A 21,467-nucleotide genomic window follows, 5' to 3' on the forward strand; every position below is an offset into this window, starting at 1 on the left:
CGCAGTCGGAAACCTGTTTGGCCAGTTACTTCCCACCCAACTGACTCAGGTGTCACACAGCTGCACCTGCAGCTCAGTTTCACAGCAGCCATTCTGCCATTGGCTCGTTCTCCCATGATGAGGTTGAGCCCCTGATGTATTTTATACATCTGTTCTGTTCAGCATGTGTTTGGTTGACCACAATGCTCAAAAAGATCCTAAAGGGTTCTGTTGCTCCATTGATGTAGCCTACATGTTTAGCCCCAGTAGACCTAATAAACATTCAACTGATTTTATGAACAGAAAGATGCAGGAAAATACCAGTCTCAACATGGTAGAACCCTTGAGGCTGTTGATTTGCATAACTTATAAGCTGTTAAACAAAAAGTTGTTAAATGTATTGAACGTTCTTCCTGTATAATGTTTTGCTGACTGTGTGTGTTAGAAATCAGAGGGTTTGAATGTTTGTGAAAAGTAAACTGGCTCCCGCTTTGCTTCTGCAATGTGTTTGAATCCATCAAATGTATTGCTTTGATCCACAAAACAACCATGAAATGAATGTCCTAATCACAATGACTTGTGGTTTGTTTTTTGGCTGTGGATAGGATGTTGTCATGTCAGAGCGGAGGGCAGTTTGCTGAAATATCTCAATTTAGCCATTGAATTGGTTGGCTTCGGTTAGCATGTAGCTGAATCCATTTTCTGACCTCTACTACTTATCACATTTCCCCAGGCAGCAGCAGGGTTAGTGTGAATGCTAGCTCATCACATTCCTCTTATTGTGGTTGAAGCTCAGGGCTAGGAGGAGGGACGGTAAGGGGGGTGGAGTTTTTGGTGAGTGCTGTATAGGGTTGCAAAATTCTGGGAAATGTCAATACATTCCCTTGTTTCCCAAAAATCCTGGTTGGAGTATTCTGGATTTCCTGCTTCCCTTCTGATTCCGGGAATCCTGCAACTGGGATTTCGGGAAAACCCAGGGAATTCATTAAAAGTTCCCATAATTTTGCAACCCTGGTGCTGCATGAGGCCAGGGAGAGGGGGAGGTTTGAGGTTGAGTAGGAGAGCAAGCAAAGCGGGCAGGGATTGACTGTTTGAACAGTGAGTTTCCTGAAAGTTGTTCTTTGACTGGAAATTTGAGCTTGGGGAGTGGGAGGGAGAGGGGAGAGGATGGGAGCTGCACCACAAAGGTGTGAGGCTATAAATACCCACTAAACACAGCGGTGGGTGTTTGAGGCCCCAGGCTCTGCCCTACTCTACAGTAACACTGGAAATGTGACACCAGCACTATGGCACGATGACTCTGTTACAATTACTCACTTAGATGACTCTGTTACAATTACTCACTTAGATGAGCTAGCGCAGATGAAGTAGCTCTAACTCCTTGGTCGAAGTACTGGAGGCGTTTCTGTGAATTTCCTCTAGATCCCATGTTTTTGTTGACCTAGCTAGTCTAGACACATGATGTCAATTTAACTTTATTATTACTGTTGTTTATGAACCATTATTCAGCAGGATACAGAACATAGACAAGACACTGAGTCGTTGCCAGACTCTTTTCCAAAAGGAATACATGTATTTATACAGCACATGTCGATTTTGGTCTCTGCATGAACTTTGTACTACTTTCATGCAGTCCTTGCCTTTTCTCAGTGAAATGTGAGTAGCTTAACTCTGAACCACCTGCAGTAGATCTTATTTCAGTCTGTCATACAGTTGTGTTCAGTATAATAGTAATAATAGCATCTCTCTTCCCGCCTGCCTTTCCTGGCTCCCCCCTCTCTCTTTCTTTCTCCTTCTCCCACCAGACTAACGTGCCAGAGTGGGGTGAGCAGGGGGGTTCCCCTGCAGGCCTGTTCAACCTGCAGGGAGAGGAGGAACCCTTCTCGTGGCCAGGGCCCAAGACACTCCGTCTTCGACGCACCTCTCAAGGCTTCGGCTTCACTCTGCGCCACTTCATTGTCTACCCACCCGAGTCAGCCGTGCACTCGTACCCCTTCCCGGTAAGCACCGCATTCAGGGTTACATGAATATCCCAAAGCTCTTCCATTTAGTTTATTGAATTTTGTTGTAGCATTTTGTATGATGACATTAGCTAGGTTTCCATCCACTTGGCAACCAGATTTTCATGCGCATATTCAAAAATCTGCATTAACCTCTTGGGGCTAGGTGGGACGCTAGCGTGCCACCCGTGGTGCACTCCATCAACAGCAGGTGCATTTCAAGAGCGGCAAATTTGAATCCAAATAAATGTCAAAATTCAAATTTTTCTAAAATACAACTATGTTACACCATTTGAAAGATAAACATCTCCTTAATCTAACCACGTTTTACGATTTCAAAAAGGTTTTACGGCGAAAGCATAAATTTAGAGTATGTTAGGACAGTACATTTACAAGAGTTGTGTGTAATGTTTTGTCAAGTCAAAGACAGGGTCACCAAAACCATAAAACCAGCTAAAATGATGCACTAACCTTTTACAATCTCCATCAGATGACACTCCTAGGACATTATGTTAGACAATGCATGCATTTTTAGTTCTATCAAGTTCATATTTATATCCAAAAACAGCGTTTTACTATGGCATTGATGTTGAGGAAATCGTTTCCCTCCAATAACCGGCAGTCAAGTCAGCGTAACAAATTAAATAATTAAAATTAGAAAACATTGGTAAAATATTATATTGTCATTTAAAGAATTATAGATTTACATCTCTTGAACGCAATCAACTTGCCAGATTTAAAAATAACCTTACTGGGAAATCACACTTTGCAATAATCTGAGCACTGCGCCCAGAAAAATACGCGTTGCGATACAGACTAGACGTCATGTTGGGGAGATCTAAAATCGAAAATACTATGTAAATAATCCATTACCTTTGATTCTCTTCATCAGATGTCACTTCCAGGTATCACAGGTCCATAACGAATGTAGTTTTGTTCAAAAAAGCTCATCATTTATGTCCAAAAATCTCCGTCTCGTTAGCACATGATGTAAGCCAGCCGGACTTCTTGTCATGAACGAGGGGAAAAAAATATATTTCCGTTCGTTCAAACATGTCAAACGTTGTATAGCATAAATCATTAGGGCCTTTTTAACCAGAACATGAATAATATTCAAGGTGGACGAATGCATACTCTTTTATAACGTATTGGAACGAGGGTACCCAACATGAACTAGCGCGCCAGGTGTCTAATGGGCCATCATCGTTCCATGGCTCTTGTTCGGTCAGATCTCCCTCCAGAAGACTCAAAACACTTTGTAAAGGCTGGTGACATCTAGTGGAAGCAATAGGAAGTGCCAAAATATTCCTAAACCCCTGTGTTTTTCAATGGGATAGGTTTAAAGTCAATACAACACATCAGGTATCCACTTCCTGTCAGAAAATGTCTCAGGGTTTTGCCTGCCAAATGAGTTCTGTTATACTCACAGACACCATTCAAACAGTTTTGGAAACTTTAGAGTGTTTTCTATCCATATATAATAAGTATATGCATATTCTAGTTACTGGGTAGGATTAGTAACCAGATTAAATCGGGTACATTTTTTTTATCCAGACGTGCAAATGCTGCCCCCTAGACCCAACAGGTTAAAAACAATATGTGCATTTTCCCACCATAAGTGTTTCTATCAAATTGACCTGTTGCGGCTCAAAGGCTGTGCTTGATGACATAGTGCATATAAAACAAACTTTTGCTGTCAAATTCCCATGTACCGAATAAAAAATACAAGTTTAAATGGGTTTCCATCACATTTTCAAATGTGCGTTATATTGAGAATGTGCCCGCTCTGGTCTTGGCACATGCTCTCTAGCCAACAGCTCGCAGATACAGTGCGGGTAGGATATCCTTCATCCCTCAAACTCAACTCGGGACCTCGAAGCTAGTTCCATTGCATTTTTTTCATTGTTTCCCTCTAATCAGGGACTGATTTTAGACCTCGAACACCAGGTGTGTGTGTGTGCAGTTAACTATCAGGTAGAAAAGAAAACAAGCAGGCTCCGGACCTCGTAGGGTAAGAGTTGAATACCCCTTACCCCACATGAGATTAATATGGACAAAATAGCAAGATTATTTAGATTTGTCAAAAGGCAGCCAGGCATCGATCGTCATGTCTCCAGAATAAGACCCTCAATATTTATAGGAAAGGAGCATCAAGCTCATCACCATGCACTTTCACCAGCCTGTGAAGTTCATCATAACTTGTTTCATCTGTAGCATAATAAACGGCATGCTTTCCCGAGTCGTAGTGGGAGGACCACACAACATTTCATCGCGTGACTCCAAGTTTACTTCGATATCAAATCAAATCAAATCAAATTTATTTTTATATAGCCCTTCGTACATCAGCTGATATTCTCAAAGTGCTGTACAGAAACCCAGCCTAAAACCCCAAACAGCAAGCAAAGCATGTGAAAGAAGCACGGTGGCTAGGAAAAACTCCCTAGGAAAAACTCCCTAGAAAGGCCAAAAACCTAGGAAGAAACCTAGAGAGGAACCAGGCTATGAGGGGTGGCCAGTCCTCTTCTGGCTGTGCAGGGTGGATATTAAAACAGAACATGGTCAAAAAAATGTTAAATGTTCATAAATGACCAGCATGGTCAAATAATAATAATCATAGTAGTTGTCGAGGGTGCAACAAGCACGTCCGGTGAACAGGTCAGGGTTCCATAGCCGCAGGCAGAACAGTTGAAACTGGAGCAGCAGCACGGCCAGGTGGACTGGGGACAGCAAGGAGTCATCATACCAGGTAGTCCTGAGGCATGGTCCTAGGGCTCAGGTCCTCCGAGAGAAAGACAGAAAGAGAGAAAGAGAGAATTAGAGAGAGCATATTTAAATACACACAGGACAACCGGATAAGACAAGAGAAATACTCCAGATGTAACAGACTGACCCTAGCCCCCGACACAAACTACTGCAGCATAAATACTGGAGGCTGAGACAGGAGGGATCAGAAGACACTGTGGCCCCATCCGATGATACCCCGGACAGGGCCAAACAGGCAGGATATAACCCCACCCACTTTGCCAAAGCACAGCCCCACACCACTAGAGGGATGTCTCCAACCACCAACTTACCGGTCCTAAGACAAGGCCGAGTATAGCCCACAACGATCTCCGCCATGGCACAACCCAAGGGGGGGCGCCAACCCAGACAGGAAGACCACGTCAGTGACTCAACCCACTCAAGTGACGCACCCCTCCCATGGACGGCATGGAAGAACACCAGTAGGCCAGTGACTCAGCCTCTGTAAAAGGGTTAGAGGCAGAGAATCCCAGTGGAAAGAGGGGAACCGGCAAGGCAGAGACAGCAAGGGCGGTTCGTTGCTCCAGCCTTTCCGTTCACCTTCACACTCCTGGGCCAGACTATACTTAATCATAGGACCTACTGAAGAGATAAGTCTTCAGTAAAGACTTAAAGGTTGAGACTGAGTCTGCGTCTCTCACATTGGTAGGCAGACCATTCCATAAAAATGGAGCTCTATAGGAGAAAGCCCTACCTCCAGCCGTTTGCTTAGAAATTCTAGGGACAATTAGGAGGCCTCGCCTTGTGACCGTAGCGTACGTGTAGGTATGTACGGCAGGACCAAATCGGAAAGATAGGTAGGAGCAAGCCCATGTAATGCTTTGTAGGTTAGCAGTAAAACCTTGAAATCAGCCCTTGCCTTAACAGGAAGCCAGTGTAGGGAGGCTAACACTGGAGTAATATGATCAAATTTTTTGGTTCTAGTCAGGATTCTAGCAGCCGTATTTAGCACTAACTGAAGTTTATTTAGTGCTTTATCCGGGTAGCCGGAAAGTAGAGCATTGCAGTAGTCCAGCCTAGAAGTAACAAAAGCATGGATTAATTTTTCGCGTCATTTTTGGACAGAAAATTTCTGATTTTTGCAATGTTACGTAGATGGAAAAAAAGCTGTCCTTGAAACAGTCTTGATATGTTCTTCAAAAGAGAGATCAGGGTCCAGAGTAACGCTCGAGGTCCTTCACAGTTTTATTTGAGACGACTGTACAACCATCCAGATTAATTGTCAGATTCAACAGAAGATCTCTTTGTTTCTTGGGACCTAGAACAAGCATCTCTGTTTTGTCCGAGTTTAAAAGTAGAAAGTTTGCAGCCATCCACTTCTTTATGTCTGAAACACAGGCTTCTAGCGAGGGCAATTTTGGGGCTTCACCATGTTTCATTGAAATGTACAGCTGTGTGTCGTCTGCATAGCAGTGAAATTTAACATTATGTTTTCGAATGACATCCCCAAGAGGTAAAATATATAGTGAAAACAATAGTGGTCCTAAAACGGAACCTTGAGGAACACCGAAATTTACAATTGATTTGTCAGAGGACAAACCATTCACAGAGACAAACTGATATCTTTCCGACAGATAAGATCTAAACCAGGCCAGAACTTGTCCATGTAGACCAATTTGGGTTTCCAATCTCTCCAAAAGAATGTGGTGATCGATGGTATCAAAAGCGGCACTAAGATCTAGGAGCACGAGGACAGATGCAGAGCCTCGGTCTGACGTCATTAAAAGGTCATTTACCACCTTCACAAGTGCAGTCTCAGTGCTATGATGGGGTCTAAAACCAGACTGAAGCGTTTCCGATACATTGTTTGTCTTCAGGAAGGCAGTCAGTTGCTGTGCAACAGCTTTTTCTAAAATTTTGGAGAGGAATGGAAGATTCGATATAGGCCGATAGTTTTTTATAATTTCTGGATCAAGATTCGGCTTTTTCAAGAGAGGCTTTATTACTGCCACTTTTAGTGAGCTTGGTACACATCCGGTGGATAGAGAGCCGTTTATTATGTTCAACATAGGAGGGCCAAGCACAGGAAGCAGCTCTTTCAGTAGTTTAGTTGGAATAGGGTCCAGTATGCAGCTTGAGGGTTTGGAGGCCATGATTATTTTCATCATTGCGTCAAGAGATATAGTACTAAAACACTTTAGTATCTCCCTTGATCCTAGGTCCTGGCAGAGTTGTGCAGACTCAGGACAATGGAGCTTTGGAGGAATACCCAGATTTAAAGAGGAGTCTGTAATTTGCTTTCTAATGATCATGATCTTTTCCTCAAAGAAGTTCATAAATGTATTACTGCTGAAGTGAAAGCCATCCTCCATTTGCGAAGGCTGCTTTTTAGTTAGCTTTGCGACAGTATCAAAAAGAAATTTCGGATTGTTCTTATTTTCCTCAATTAAGTTGGAAAAATAGGATGATCGAGCAGCAGTAAGGGCTCTTCGATACTGCACGGTACTGTCTTTCCAAGCTAGTCGGAAGACTTCCAGTTTGGTGTGGCGCCATTTCCGTTCCAATTTTCTGGAAGCTTGCTTCAGAGCTCGTGTATTTTCTGTATACCAGGGAGCTAGTTTCTTATGACAAATGTTTTTAGTTTTTAGGGGTGCAACTGCATCTAGGGTATTGCGCAAGGTTAAATTGAGTTCCTCGGTTAGGTGGTTAACTGATTTTTGTCCTCTGACGTCCTTGGGTAGGCAGAGGCAGTCTGGAAGGGCATCAAGGAATCTTTGGGTTGTCTGAGAATTTATAGCACGACTTTTAATGCTCCTTGGTTGGGGTCTGAGCAGATTATTTGTTGCAATTGCAAACGTAATAAAATGGTGGTCCGATAGTCCAGGATTATGAGGAAAAACATTTAGATCCACAACATTTATTCCATGGGACAAAACTAGGTCCAGAGTATGACTGTGGCAGTGAGTAGGTCCAGAGACATGTTGGACAAAACCCACTGAGTCGATGATGGCTCCGAAAGCCTTTTGGAGTGGGTCTGTGGACTTTTCCATGTGAATGTTAAAGTCACCAAAAATTAGAATATTATCTGCTATGACTACAAGATCCGATAGGAATTCAGGGAACTCAGTGAGGAACACTGCATATGGCCCAGGAGGCCTATAAACAGTAGCTATAAAAAGTGAGTGAGTAGGCTGCATAGATTTCATGACTAGAAGCTCAAAAGACGAAAACGTCATTGTTGTTTTTTTTTTGTAAATTGAAATTTGCTATCGTAAATGTTAGCAACACCTCCGCCTTTGCCGGATGCACGGGGGGTATGGTCACTAATGTAACCTGGGGGTGAGGCCTCATTTAACACAGTAAATTCATCAGGCTTAAGCCATGTTTCAGTCAGGCCAATCACATCAAGATTATTATCAGTGATTAGTTCATTGACTATAACTGCCTTGGAAGTGAGGGATCTAACATTAAGTAACCCAATTTTGAGATGTGAGGTATCACAATCTCTTTCAATAATGGCAGGAATGGAGGAGGTCTTTATACTAGTGAGATTGCTAAAGCGAACACCGCCATTTTTAATTTTGCCCAACCTAGATCGAGGCACAGACACGGTCTCAATGGGGGAAGCTGAGCTGACTACACTGACTGTGCTAGTGGCAGACTCCACTAAGCTGGCAGGCTGGCTAACAGCCTGCTGCCTGGCCTGCACCCTATTTCATTGTGGAGCTAGAGGAGTTAGAGCCCTGTCTATGTTCGTAGATAAGATGAGAGCACCCCTCCAGCTAGGATGGAGTCCGTCACTCCTCAACAGGCCAGGCTTGGTCCTGTTTGTGGGTGAGTCCCAGAAAGAGGGCCAATTATCTACAAATTCTATCTTTTGGGAGGGGCAGAAAACAGTTTTCAACCAGCGATTGAGTTGTGAGACTCTGCTGTAGAGCTCATCACTCCCCCCTAACTGGGAGGGGGCCAGAGACAATTAATCGATGCCGACACATCTTTCTAGCTGATTTACACGCTGAAGCTATGTTGCGCTTGGTGACCTCTGACTGTTTCATCCTAACATCGTTGGTGCCGACGTGGATAACAATATCTCTATACTCTCTACACTCGCCAGTTTTAGCTTTAGCCAGCACCGTCTTTAGATTAGCCTTAACGTCGGTAGCCCTGCCCCCTGGTAAACAGTGTATGATCGCTGGATGATTAGTTTTAAGTCTAATACTGCGGGTAATGGAGTCGCCAATGACTAGGGTTTTCAATTTGTCAGAGCTAATGGTGGGAGCCGTCGAGCGTCTCAGACCCCAGCAACGGGAGGAGTAGAGACCAGAGAAGTCTCGGCCTCCGACTCCGACTCGCTTAATGGGGAGAACCGGTTGAAAGTTTCTGTCGGCTGAATAAGCGACACCGGTTGAGCATTCCTACAGCGTTTCCCCTCCAGAAGCCATGAGAAAGATGTCCGGCTGCGGGGACCGTGCGAGGGGGTTTATACTAACGTTACTATCTGTACTTACTGGTGGCACAGACGCTGTTTCATCCTTTCCTACACTGAAATTACCCTTGCCTAACGATCGCGTCTGAAGCTGGGCTTGCAGCACAGCTATCCTTGCCGTAAGGCGATCGTTCTCCTGTATATTATAAGTACAACGACTGCAATTAGAAGGCATCATGTTAATGTTACTTAGCTTCGGCTGTTTGAAGTCCTGACGAACCATGTCCAGATAAAACCTCCGGGGATGAATGAAAAAAGTTGAGTGAGGGAAAAAGTAAAAATATACGGTAATGAAAAAGTAAAAAACCGTCAGGTATCAAAGTAAGATCGGCAACAAAAACGCACAGCAGCGTAAACAAGTCTGCAAGTTGTGACCGGAAACAGGAAGTGTAGCCTACCATGATGGATATGATGGTTATTATTTCAATATTTGTGCATTAAGGCATTTCCATTTCTTGCGTAATATATTTTACAGACTAAATATCCCACCTTGTCTAGCATATTTTGTTTAGTCAACATTTGTCAAGTTTACTGACAAATTAGCTGTTTCCATCAGGCCTGTCGTTACATTTTATAACCAACATGTATTGTACTCGCATAAAAAGGTTGGATGGAAACATGCTTAATGTGGAAGAAGTTGCAACAAAAGAGTGTAATTCCCCAACCAGAATTTCCATTGAGTAAAACGAATTGATCCCTCTAAGCAACTTTATGACCCCTCTTAACTCAGAAATCATCATTGCTGGTGGCAAATAACATTGATCTTGTCTTTTTACAGGAGGAAGAGCATGGCCGCAGAGGTAAGCTGAATGACTCTACCTCGCACACAGTTCCTTCCTCCTCTGTCTCTCCTTCAGTACTGCATCGTCACTCTGCCTCCCGCTTTGTATGATTTTTCCATCTGTTGACGTAGCTCTTTTACTTCCTTGTTATGCACATGGAACAGGGTAGCTGTTGTGTTAAGGTGACCTTTGTAGAGGCCTGACTGAAACGGTTTGGCCAGCATCACCACCTGTTACTGTCCTCAACTGACCTTTATCTAACTGCACTTTGATGTCACCGCACAACAAAAAGTTGCCCAAAGCCCTTGTTTTTAGGTTTTTGCATTTTTCCTGTGTTTGTAGGTGTGTGCACTTGTGCATTGGTGTTTTGTTACTTTTAGGAATCTAGTCCTGTTGAAAAAAAATGTTGTAACCCCTGACCCATTTCACCACACATCAGTTACCCAAGGGTTTTTCGTGTGTGTGGGAGCATGCAGGTGTTTGTTTTTATAGCACACTACTTCTGTTAAATAAAACTTGCCGTCTCAAATGCTCAAATGTTTTGCATGTTTTTATCCAATCATTCACTCTGCGGAATCAGTTTGGCCTGTGGTTTGCTGTTCCAGTGTGTCTCCTCCTCTAAACACTGCTGTGGTAGTAGGAGTGTGTTTTAATCTCCCTGTGGATTGTTTGTGTGTTTGGTATCTGTTTACTTGACACCCAGCGTCGTAACACGTTGTGACACGGTCTTAATCATGTCATGTCTTAACAGCTGACATAACTTGTCATAATATGGTCATAACCAATGTTCCCTCTAAGCTGCGGGCGCGCAGTAGACCCTCACAGCTCCCCTACGACTGCCATGCAGAAATATCAGCCCACGGAGCGAAGGACGAGATTGAACTTCGCTCAACTTTCTAGAGCAGTGGTCAACAACCACACCATCGACGGTCTCATCTCCAAGGCATTCCTTGTCGATCACCAAACATTTCTGTAAAAAAAAACAACGATAAAACCCAATGACCCAACGTTTCAGTGTGTTCCAATTTTTATTTTATTTGTCTTGGGCTGTTGGCGGTAGGTGCACCCGATTCAAGCTGCCCTGCGTGCTGGGTAGACTAACTGTTGACATTTTGAACCGTTTCATGTGTTTGAAGTAGGGATGCACACTATATCGGTGAACATATCGGAATCGGACGATATTAGCTAAAAATGCCAACATGTCTAGTTTAACACCGATGTGCAAAACCGGTGTCAAAGCTGATGTGCATACCTATATAACGTAGGTACATGATGTAATGACGCCACGTAAAATGTAGTGTGAGATGTGCAACACAGCATTCCTAACCTAGCCCACAATGTCTGCTGTGTGGATCGAGCAGTCATTTGAAAGACTAAGAAGATTTCAGCTAGATAACGCCAAGGCGAAATCCATTAATGCAAAGATAATGGAATGTATTGCCCTTGACAATCAACCGTTCTCTGTCGTGGGGGATGTTGGCTTTCACGACTGGTCGAGCACCGGTACACACTACCAAGTGTGCTATTTTTCAGATGTTGCCCTACCGGTATTAACTTCAAGACATACTATGGAACACTGTTATGGTCTTTGCGTGTCAAAAAATATGCATGTCAAATATGATCAGAAGAAACTGCAATAATTTTCATTATTCTTGATTTAGGAATCCTTGAGAGTAAGTATTAGCTAGGTAGCCACTTGTTGTTCGCCTATTGAAATTGAATTATTCATGAGAATAAATAGCTAGCCAGCTACTTAACTCTGTTGCCCAAAGCTAATGTTATAAGCAGCTGGCTAGTGAGGCTCAACCGGACCGGGTTATGTGATGTGAAGCTAGCCACAATAAGGATTAGGCACAATTGAAATTTGCAGTTTGCCTTTAAAATAAAAGTACCTCTTTGAAAGTGATGCAGAAGGTTACAATTGGTGGAATCATGCCATATTTAGACTAGATAATGTTAAACAAGGTTGGAATGTGAAGCAACGAAATGGAGTATCAGTCTACTCGGTGACACACACAGAACACAACTGTGAAGAGTTTACGCAAATAGTAGCATTGTAGCTCTTATTGCAGGACTGTGACTTTGTGAAATCACCTCCCCAGTCAGCCTATTGTGTGTGTTGACATTCATATTGCACTGTACAGCTTTACCTAAGAATTGGGGATCAATGAAATGGGGTATCAGTCTACTCAATACCCAATATATTTTTTCACAACATCCTCCTCAAGAGTTATCAGACTCCAAAACATCCACGCAGTATTGTTTTTCCTCAAGAATAGTGTGCAATACACATAGGTTGACAATAAATGTGGCTCAATTCACAGATGTTTCAGAGTCCCGCAATAAGAGCTACGACACTAATGTTCTCTGGGTGTCACTGAGTAGACTGATACCCCATGTCATTGATCCACAATCCATAGGTAAGGCTGTACAGTGAAATAAGTATGCCCCCAATGCAATTCTAAAGTATAATACATCCAGTGTGATTTCAACAAGTTTTTGTCAAATTAACAAATTGCCTTTTGTTGATTTTTATGTAACATTCTAACCTCGTTTAGCATGATCTATTCAATTATGGCATAATTCTTTCTTCCATTTTGTATTCGTTTGCATCACTGTCATTGACATACTTTTATTTTGAAGGCTAACCACAAAGTCCACTATTGTGGCTAATCCTTATTGTGGCTAGCTTCACATAGATGAGTCCGACCACCATTAATCAAATAAGAACTGTAAATTAGGGTCATTTTAGATGACACCTAGCTATATAGTTAGCTAGCTAACACCTATAACTACTGAAAAAGATTGTCGTTTTGGGGGAAGAACATTTGTTTGCATCCATGGGCTAGCTATCTTTTTTTTATGACCAGCTCTGTAGGTGTGCAAGAACTTTACTAGCATCATAGCATACGTATCGATGAATCGTTGTGACATGAAATACGAGTGATTGATTACACTGTGTAATAACTATGTAAAAAATTTATGAATGCGTTAAATTATGTGACGTGCAGTCATATTTAGGTCCTGATTGGTCAACAAGCTTAATTGGCACGTCAAATTGTGTTTTCACGTATCTTTTTTGACACGCAAAGACCCAAACGGCGTTCCATAGAAATCCTGGTTGAGAATGTAACGACTAAACAAATGAACAACAAAACAGCACAGCAAGTAAGTGAAAGAAAATAGGTTTTGATTATTTCACTGGTAATGGGGACATGCGTAAGTGCCCAAAAAAAAATACAAAGTGTGTGTGTAAGCTTTTTAACCTGTCTGGGCCAGTGGGACGCTTGTGTCCCACCCTAATCAACAGCCAGTGGAATCGTGTCGCGCTAAATGCAAAACCTCATAAATGCTATAACTTCAATTTCTCAAACATATGACTATTTTACACCGTTTTATAGATACACCTCTCCTGAATTGAACGACGTTGTCCGATTTCAAAAAGGCTTTACAGCAAAAGCAAAACATTAGATTATGTCAGCAGAGTACCCAGCCAGAAATAATCACACAGCCATTTTCAAAGCAACTAGCATGCATCACAAATACCCAAAACACAGCTAAATGCAGCACTAACCTTTGACAACCTTCATCAGATTACACAACACATACACAACACATTTTTTGTTCGATAAAGTTCATATTTATATATAAAAACAGCATTTTACATCGGCGCATGACGTTCACTTTTCCCTCAAATGCTTCCGATGATCAGCGCTACAATTTACAAAAATACTATTCGAAAACATTGTTAAAATGTAATATTGTCATTCAAAGACTTATAGATTAACATGTCTTGAATGCCATCTCTTTGCCAGATTTAAAAATAACTTTACTGGGAAATCACACTTTTCAATAAACGACATGGTATGCCCAGAAAAAAAGTCTAGGCTATAAAATGTTGGAGCCATCTTGGAACGATCAACCATCAAAAATACTATTGTAAATAATCCCTTACCTTTGATTATCTTTATCAGAAGGCACTTCTAGGAATCCCAGGTCCATAACAAATGTAGTTTTGTTCAAAAAAGTTAATAATTTATGTCCCAATAGTGTTAGCGCGCTCCGAAGGCTAGTGGAAATGTACCGTGTGCGTCTGACTTGTCGTCAGGAATGAGCAAAAAATATATATTTAAGTTCGGTCAAACGTTGTATAACATAAATCTTTAGGGGCTTTTTCAACCAGGGCTTCAATAATATTCCATTGGGACGGTTGCATTGTCTTTCAAAACGTTTTGAAAAGGGAGAGTACCCATGGGCGCCGACGTCACAATGGTAATGGCCCATCCCCTGTGACCAAGGTAAACATCCTCTCTTTCAGTCACTTTTGATAGTAGGAGGCTCAAACCACTTTGTAAAGACTGGTGACATCTAGTGGAAGCCATAGGAAGTGCTAAATGAATCGCAAGCCCCTGTGTGTTTCAATGGCAAATGTTTGAAGTGATATCCACACATCAGATTTCAGTTTCCTGTCAGGATTTGTCTCAGGGTTTTGACTGCCATATGAGTTCTGTTATACTTACAGACACCATTCAAACAGTTTTAGAAACTTTAGGGTGTTTTCTATCCAAATCAAACAATTATATGCATATTCTATTTACTGGGCAGGAGTAGTAACCAGATTAAATCGGGTACGTTTTTTATCCGGCCGTGCAAATACTGCCCCCTAGCCCTAACAGGTTAACTAGGCAAGTCAGTTAAGAACAAATTCTTGTTTACAATGATGGCCTACCCAGGCAAAACCCGGTCGACTCTGGGCCAATTGTGTGCCGCCCAATGGGACTCCCAATCACGGCCGAATGTGATACAGCCTGGATTCAAACCAGGGACTGTAGTGACGCCTCTAGCACTGAGATGCAGTGCCTTAGACCGCTGCGAGTGTGTGTGTGTGTTAACTATTTAACTGTACTTTAATGCCTAAAAGGTTTGCTAAAAATGTTAATATCAGATATCGTTTTTTTTTGGCAAGGGAAATATCGAATATTGGTATCGGCCACATGTCATATTGGTGCATCACTAGTTTGAAGGCACAAACTCTGTCTTTCCAGCATACCCAGAGAGCAAATCGAGTGCACTCTAGGCCTACCGCTGGCCAATGGGATGGCTCAGGTGACAGTGTCTGCAGTAACATAGCAGGCATAAAAGAAAGCTACAGTAAAGTTGATACTGTGACATTTCAAAACGTTTAAAACCACTAGAGAGACTGTCAACGAATACAGCAAAGAGCTGCTGTTTTTATGAGTGAGTTCATGTTTATTCTACACTTTTCCCACCCAGCGCTACAACAAGCACTGAATGAGTAGGAAAGTGTATCTATAGGCTTGCGTTGTTATTGTTAGCGGCTTGGGTCTTTTTTAATGTTGAGGAATATTTCACTTTCTCTGTTCATAGGAGTAACAAATAGGCAGGAATAATGCGGTGCGACTTGAGGTTCGCCATCAGTTGGAAGACTGTCCCTTTTTTGGCAGTGTCATCGTACCCTCAGTCTGCTGCTCTCCCTCCACTGAGACTGACCATCAGATGCAGGCACCATCAGCCCAGTAACATATAAAGCTTACGATTTAAAAGTAAGCTCACTCATCTGTGCCTCACAATTAATACAACAACGGATCTATTACTGATGTGATCGTATAGCCAACCTCAATACATTTTTTTTTTTTTACAAAAACAAACTGCAGCAGATTTTGTTATAGGCAGAACGCTTCGGAGTAGGATTCTATTCCATTGACAAGCACTACTCAGACTGTACTCTACACAGACTGGTGCGGCATAAACAAACAGAGCTTCAGTAGGCCTATATGTAAATAGACTATTGCCATATATGGATCTGTGCCATTTACTTTGACCTGGACAGTGTTTACAGCAGGAGATGTGTTTGTTTTGAGATCAAAGCGAGAGCTGCATGTAGCCACGTGTGTGCACATGCACATTTTGTAAATATCCTTTGCTACTTGGTGAGTTATTAGCCCAGTTATAGATCATTTGTAGTCCGCAATAGGGGAGTGATTGCTTCCTTCAAGAGCACAACATATACATCCTTGAAAAGCGAGTCAGGTAAAGAGCTTTTTTTTTGTCTTAAAGGGGCAATGTTGTAGTTTTAAGGCAGGCTTGAATAAGCTAAATAGGCATTTGTCCCATTCTCTGTAATAATGGTATGGGAATAATAATGCATTTTCTATTTTGTGAAGTGGGCTGAATGATATAACAGCTATTTCCATGTTAAAATGTTATGGGAGGCATTTTCTCCATAGTTTCTGATGGTATGCCACTGGTAGGCCTACATTATGGTTAGATGGCCACAGTAGCCTACTTGGCCACTGTTAACACTGTAAATTTAAAGCAGACCACAGCCTCAGTGTTCGCTGTAAACACCCGCTGGAAGTTGCACAGAATTTTCACAACATTCAAGTTTGTGCTCAGCAGATCTGAAATGTTCTCAGTGCTGAATTTTTTTGAGCGAACATTGGTCATGACCCATGTACTTACTCCTATTGGTACATGCACTATATATACAAAAGTATGTGGACACCACTTCAAATAGTAGAATCGGCTATTTTAGCTTCACCCGTTGCTGACAGGTGTATAAAATCGAGCACACAGCCATTCAATCTCCGTAGACAAACATTGTCAGTAGAATGGCCTTACTGAAGAGCTCAGTGACTTTAAGTGGCACCGTCATAGGATGCCACCTTTCCAACAAGTCAGTTTGTCAAATTTCTGCCCTGCTAGATGCTCTTGTCAAATCACATTTTATTGGTTTCATACACGTGATTAGCAGATGTTATTACGGGTGTAGCGGAATGCTTTGTGGCTGAATGGAAGCAAGTCCCCGCAGCAATGTTCCAACATCTAGTGGAAAGCCTTCCCAGAAGAGTTGAGGCTGTTATAGCAGCAAAGGGGGGGACCCACTCCATATTAATGCACATGATTTTGGAATGAGATATTCGACAAGCAGGTGCCCACATATTTTTGGTCATGTAGTGTATAGTATGTTATTTTATGGCTAGTTATAATGCCTACATAAGTGTCAAAACCCACATTTATTCAAATGTTTTTTTTCCCTGCCAAGAAGTTTGCTTCTTAAGTCCTTTGTTGTTGTAATGAATTTTTCATTGTTCTTTTTGTTTTTCTTCATATTTTAAATAACTTGCAGAAAATACACTGACACTGTCATGAAGCATTATGACCATCCTTTTGTCAGGGACTAAGAAAATGCACTCTGATACTCAAGAAGCATTAGACTGTCATAATCATAGGCCCGTCACATATAGTGCCTTCGGAAAGTTTTCAGACCCCTTAACTTTTTCCACATTTTGTTAGGTTACAGCCTTATTCTAAAATGTGTTAAATTGTTTTTTTCCGTCATCAATCTACACACAATACCCCTTATTGACAAATCTAAAACAGGTTTTTAGAAATGTCAGCTAATTTATATGTAAATGTGATATTTCAGTTTAAAAAAAAAATAAGTATTCAGACCCTTTACTCGGTACTTTGTTGAAGGACCTTAGGCAACGATTACAGCCTTGAGTCTTCTTGGTTTAGACGCTACAAGCTTGGCACACCTGTATTTGTGGAGTTTCTCCCATTCTTCTCTGCAGATCCTCTCAAGCTCTGTCAGGTTGGATTTGGAGCGTCGGTGCACAGCTATTTTCAGGTCTCTCCAGAGATGTTCGATCAGGTTCAAGTCCGGGCTTTGCTCTGTTCATCTTTGCCTTGATCCTGACTAGTCTCCCAGTCCTTACCCCTGAAAAACATCCCCACAGCATGATGCTCCCCCGACCTGGCACCGCTGTGGTCGGATGGTGCCAGGTTTCCTCCAGACTTTACTCTTGGCATTCAGACCAAGGAGTTTAATCTTGGCTTCATCAGACCAGACCAGATAATCTTGTTTCTCAAGGTCTGAGAGGCTGTCATGTGCCTTTTACTGAGGAGTGGCTTCCGTCTGGCCACTCTACCATAAAGGCCTGATTTGGTGCAGTGCTGCAGAGATGGTTGTCCTTCTGGAATGTTCTCCCATCTCCACTGACGAACTCTGGAGCCCTGTCAGTGACCATCAGGTTCTTGGTCACCTCCCTGACCAAGGCCCTTCTCCCCCAATTGCTCGTTTTTTTTCTAGGAAGAGCGGTTCCAAACTTCTTCCATTTAAGAATGATGGAGGCCACGGTGTTCTTGGGGACCTTCAATGCTGCAGACATTTTTTGGTACCTTTCCCCAGATCTATGCCTTGACACAATCCTGTCTCTGAGCTCTACGGACAATTCCTTCGACCTCATGACTTGGTTTTTGCTCTGCCATGAACTGTCAACTGTGGGACCTTTATATAGACAGGTGTTTGCCTTTCCAAATCATGTCCAATCAATTGAATTTACCACAGGTGGACTCCAAGTTGTAGAAACATCTCTATGATGATCAATGGAAACAGGATGCACCTGATCTCGATTTCGAGTCTCATAGCAAAGGGTCTGAATACTTATGTAACATAAGGTCTTTCTGTGTTTTTTATTTATTTTTAAATGAGCAGAAATGTCTAAAAACCTTGTCATTCTCGGGTATTGTGTATAGATTGCGGATTTTTTCAAATCCATTTCAGAGTAAGTCTTTAACATAACAAAATGTGGAAAAGTCTAGGGGTCTGAATCCTCTCCGAAGGCGTGGTACACATGCCCTTATGTCAGTCATCAGTCAGAAAGAGGTTGTTTTGCTTCTGAAATCTGCTCCTGCATTCATCCCAGTCATCAGCAACCAAGCATTTTGGTAGGTGTCAATTTGTGCGCAATTACAATGATTTAATATGGTACATTTTTGAAAATTGTACTAAGCGTAAACATACTGTTGACAAGTAGGAATGTGGAATGTTTTGCCTTGTGTGGTAGGTTTTGTAAATTTTGATAGTCTTATGTAGGTTTCATGATCAGTTTTCATAACCAGCCTTATAATCACAACAGGTTTAAATGTGTCATGATGGTGTTATGACATGGTTATGACCGTATCATAACATGTTATGATGCTGGGTGTAAAGTGTTACCGTGCAGAGGAAGGGGAGGAGACAGGTTAAAGAAGGATTTTTAAGCAATTGAGACATGGATTTACTATGTGCGCCATTCAGAGAGTGAATGGGCAAGACAAAAGATTTAAGTCCCTTTGAACAGGGTATGGTAGTAATTGTCAGGCGCACCGGTTTGTGTCAAGGACCGCAGCGCTGCTGGGTTTTTCACACTCAAGTTTCCCACGTATATCAAGAATGGTCCACCACCCAAAGCACATCCAGACAATTTGACAAAACTGTGGGAAGCATTGGCGTTAAAATGGGCCAGCATCCCTGTGGAATGCTGCCGACTGCTTGTATAGTCCGTGCTCCAACAAATTGAGGCTGTTTTGAGGACAAAGGGGGTGAAACTCAATATTAGCTAGGTGTTCTTAATGTTTTGTACACACGTACGTACAATCCTGTTCAGAAATGTTAAAGTAAATAGTCTATATGCACATAGATAAACAAAGGTTATTTATTTTATTTTTTTCAGTGGAAATATCTTGAAATAAATTAGAAACCCACACACTGCTCTTGCTAGTATCACTTATTTACATTAAAGCTTTTGTATCGGCCTCTTGGTCTTCCTCAAAAGCTCTGTGGAAATATGCTAGAATATCTTTAGACATGATACATTCACCAAAGAAAGATGGTGGAATGTCTAAATTCTCCTCTGAAGGATTGGATGATGTAGGAAGATATTTTCTGTTGAACATACTGTAATGGAGAAATACGATGAGCTCTTTGACAGCCAGTAGAATTATCCAGAGAGGGAGATCATCACTTCCATGACTGGGTCTCACGCTTTCTGGCCCTCAGTAAGGGCAGGGGGAAATATGAAGTGACCCTGGAAAGACTGACTGAGGACAGACATGGAGACCTATTGGCTTGCTCTGCTGTGACCCAGAGTAGTGAACACGGTCTAAAATTAACACAGCCTACTAGCCAAATGTGGGTAGATTTGGCATTGGCAGGTAAGATGTCCATTTCACCAGCCACGTTGGCGGGTGGTCAGGGCTTCACAGTGCGAGCATTTCAATCGCATTTGTGAATACAAATAGTCAAGTATGATCACATTTATAGTAATATAAATGCTGCAGTAGCTGTTTCGAAGTATTCCTGCCATTTTGTTTCATTGCTGGTAAATTTAATCGCACTGTCAAAGAACTACGAATCCTATATAGCCTATTCCACCTCCCACTGCAACACTGCCTGGCTGGGAGTTGTGTGCATGTGAAGAGCTGTGCACAGGCATACAAGTTGGTGTAATTTACTTGAAACTGAAGTGAGACTTTGTCCTTGTGTTTCTTGGCTATTTACATTGTTTTGTTTACATGCTAGGTTGTTTTTCTATGTTTGAGATTCAACTGCTAGAGAAGAGAAGAACGCTTCTACTAGTCAGACTCAATCTCACAGGCACATGCATGACTCAAGTCTGTTACCACAGTGATCTCCCGCCCTTAAAGGGGCAGGTGAAAATTTGTCTCATCTGTGATATTTTGGTTAAAACACTCATGTCACAAAAACAATTAAACAATATACCACATTATTTCTTACTAGTAATACATTTGTTTCAGAAACATCACAAAGCATACTCAGCAGTTTTTTTTGTGTGTGTGTTTTGTTGGTGTAATTGAAAAAAAATCAATTTTGGCAAGCAGTGTTTTCCTCTGGAAACTTTTCCCACAGTACTAAAAAGCTTGGTTCTGGTGACTTTTTAAAGGGAATGTGATACAAAACAATGCGACCGTGCGCTTTAGGACCATGCGGACTCCTCCGAGCAGTCGGATAGTCTGTTTGGAGTGTATTTCTGATCGATCTTAAATCACTACTTTCAGTTTGCATTCATTTGTGTGCTTGTTTCAGTTTTTCCGATGTCACGCAGGTTACGTCTTCAATCTCTGTCATATTATAGTATAATGTATAGGTGGCATATGATATTCCCAGATACGTGACTGTGTCTATGGAGACTAGTTTGCTGACTCTGGGTTATCCCAGGACCGCCATTGTTTACCACGTAGAGGCTGAAACAAAGGGCGCGTTCGACATTGTAGCCGACTTTAAAGGCGAGTCGAGACTGACAAACCTTGCATCATAAATAAATACTCTATATTATTTGTAGATCAGTCACTAACAATTTACCCATGATACATTGCGGTTTTGATGCTCTCAAACACAGCCAAAGGCTTCATGAAAATGCCTACTGCTGTGAACCTGGTGTTGCATCATTGGAGTCTCCCGCCCCTGACTGACTGGTGGATAACACATGCCTCTGGTGCACCCTCTACTGGCTATTCCATTTAATTTGACTTGATGCATTCCATGATTCCCTGCTGGGAACAACTTGAGATTGTTCTAATAAAAAACAGTATGAAGAGGAAATGAAACAAAAAGGACTGGGGTCAAGATTTAAACTGACTCCTCACTTCAAATGATTTACACTGTCTGGG

At 42.0% G+C, this 21,467-nt stretch overlaps 1 protein-coding gene across 3 annotated transcripts in view; it reads left to right on the top strand.

The window, feature by feature from the left end:
• LOC106569193 (rho GTPase-activating protein 21) overlaps positions 1–21,467 on the top strand; it is a 78,769-nt gene that overhangs the window by 13,113 nt on the left and 44,189 nt on the right. For all 3 annotated transcript variants that reach the window (XM_045694144.1, XM_045694146.1, XM_045694145.1), the window contains exons 3-4: positions 1,785–1,979; positions 9,986–10,007. In XM_045694144.1, the coding sequence (XP_045550100.1) occupies positions 1,785–1,979; positions 9,986–10,007 (217 nt within the window). The remainder of the gene's footprint in view (positions 1–1,784; positions 1,980–9,985; positions 10,008–21,467) is intronic.

Source organism: Salmo salar, chromosome ssa14 (genome assembly GCF_905237065.1).
Source record: "Salmo salar chromosome ssa14, Ssal_v3.1, whole genome shotgun sequence".
Taxonomy (NCBI): domain Eukaryota; kingdom Metazoa; phylum Chordata; class Actinopteri; order Salmoniformes; family Salmonidae; genus Salmo; species Salmo salar.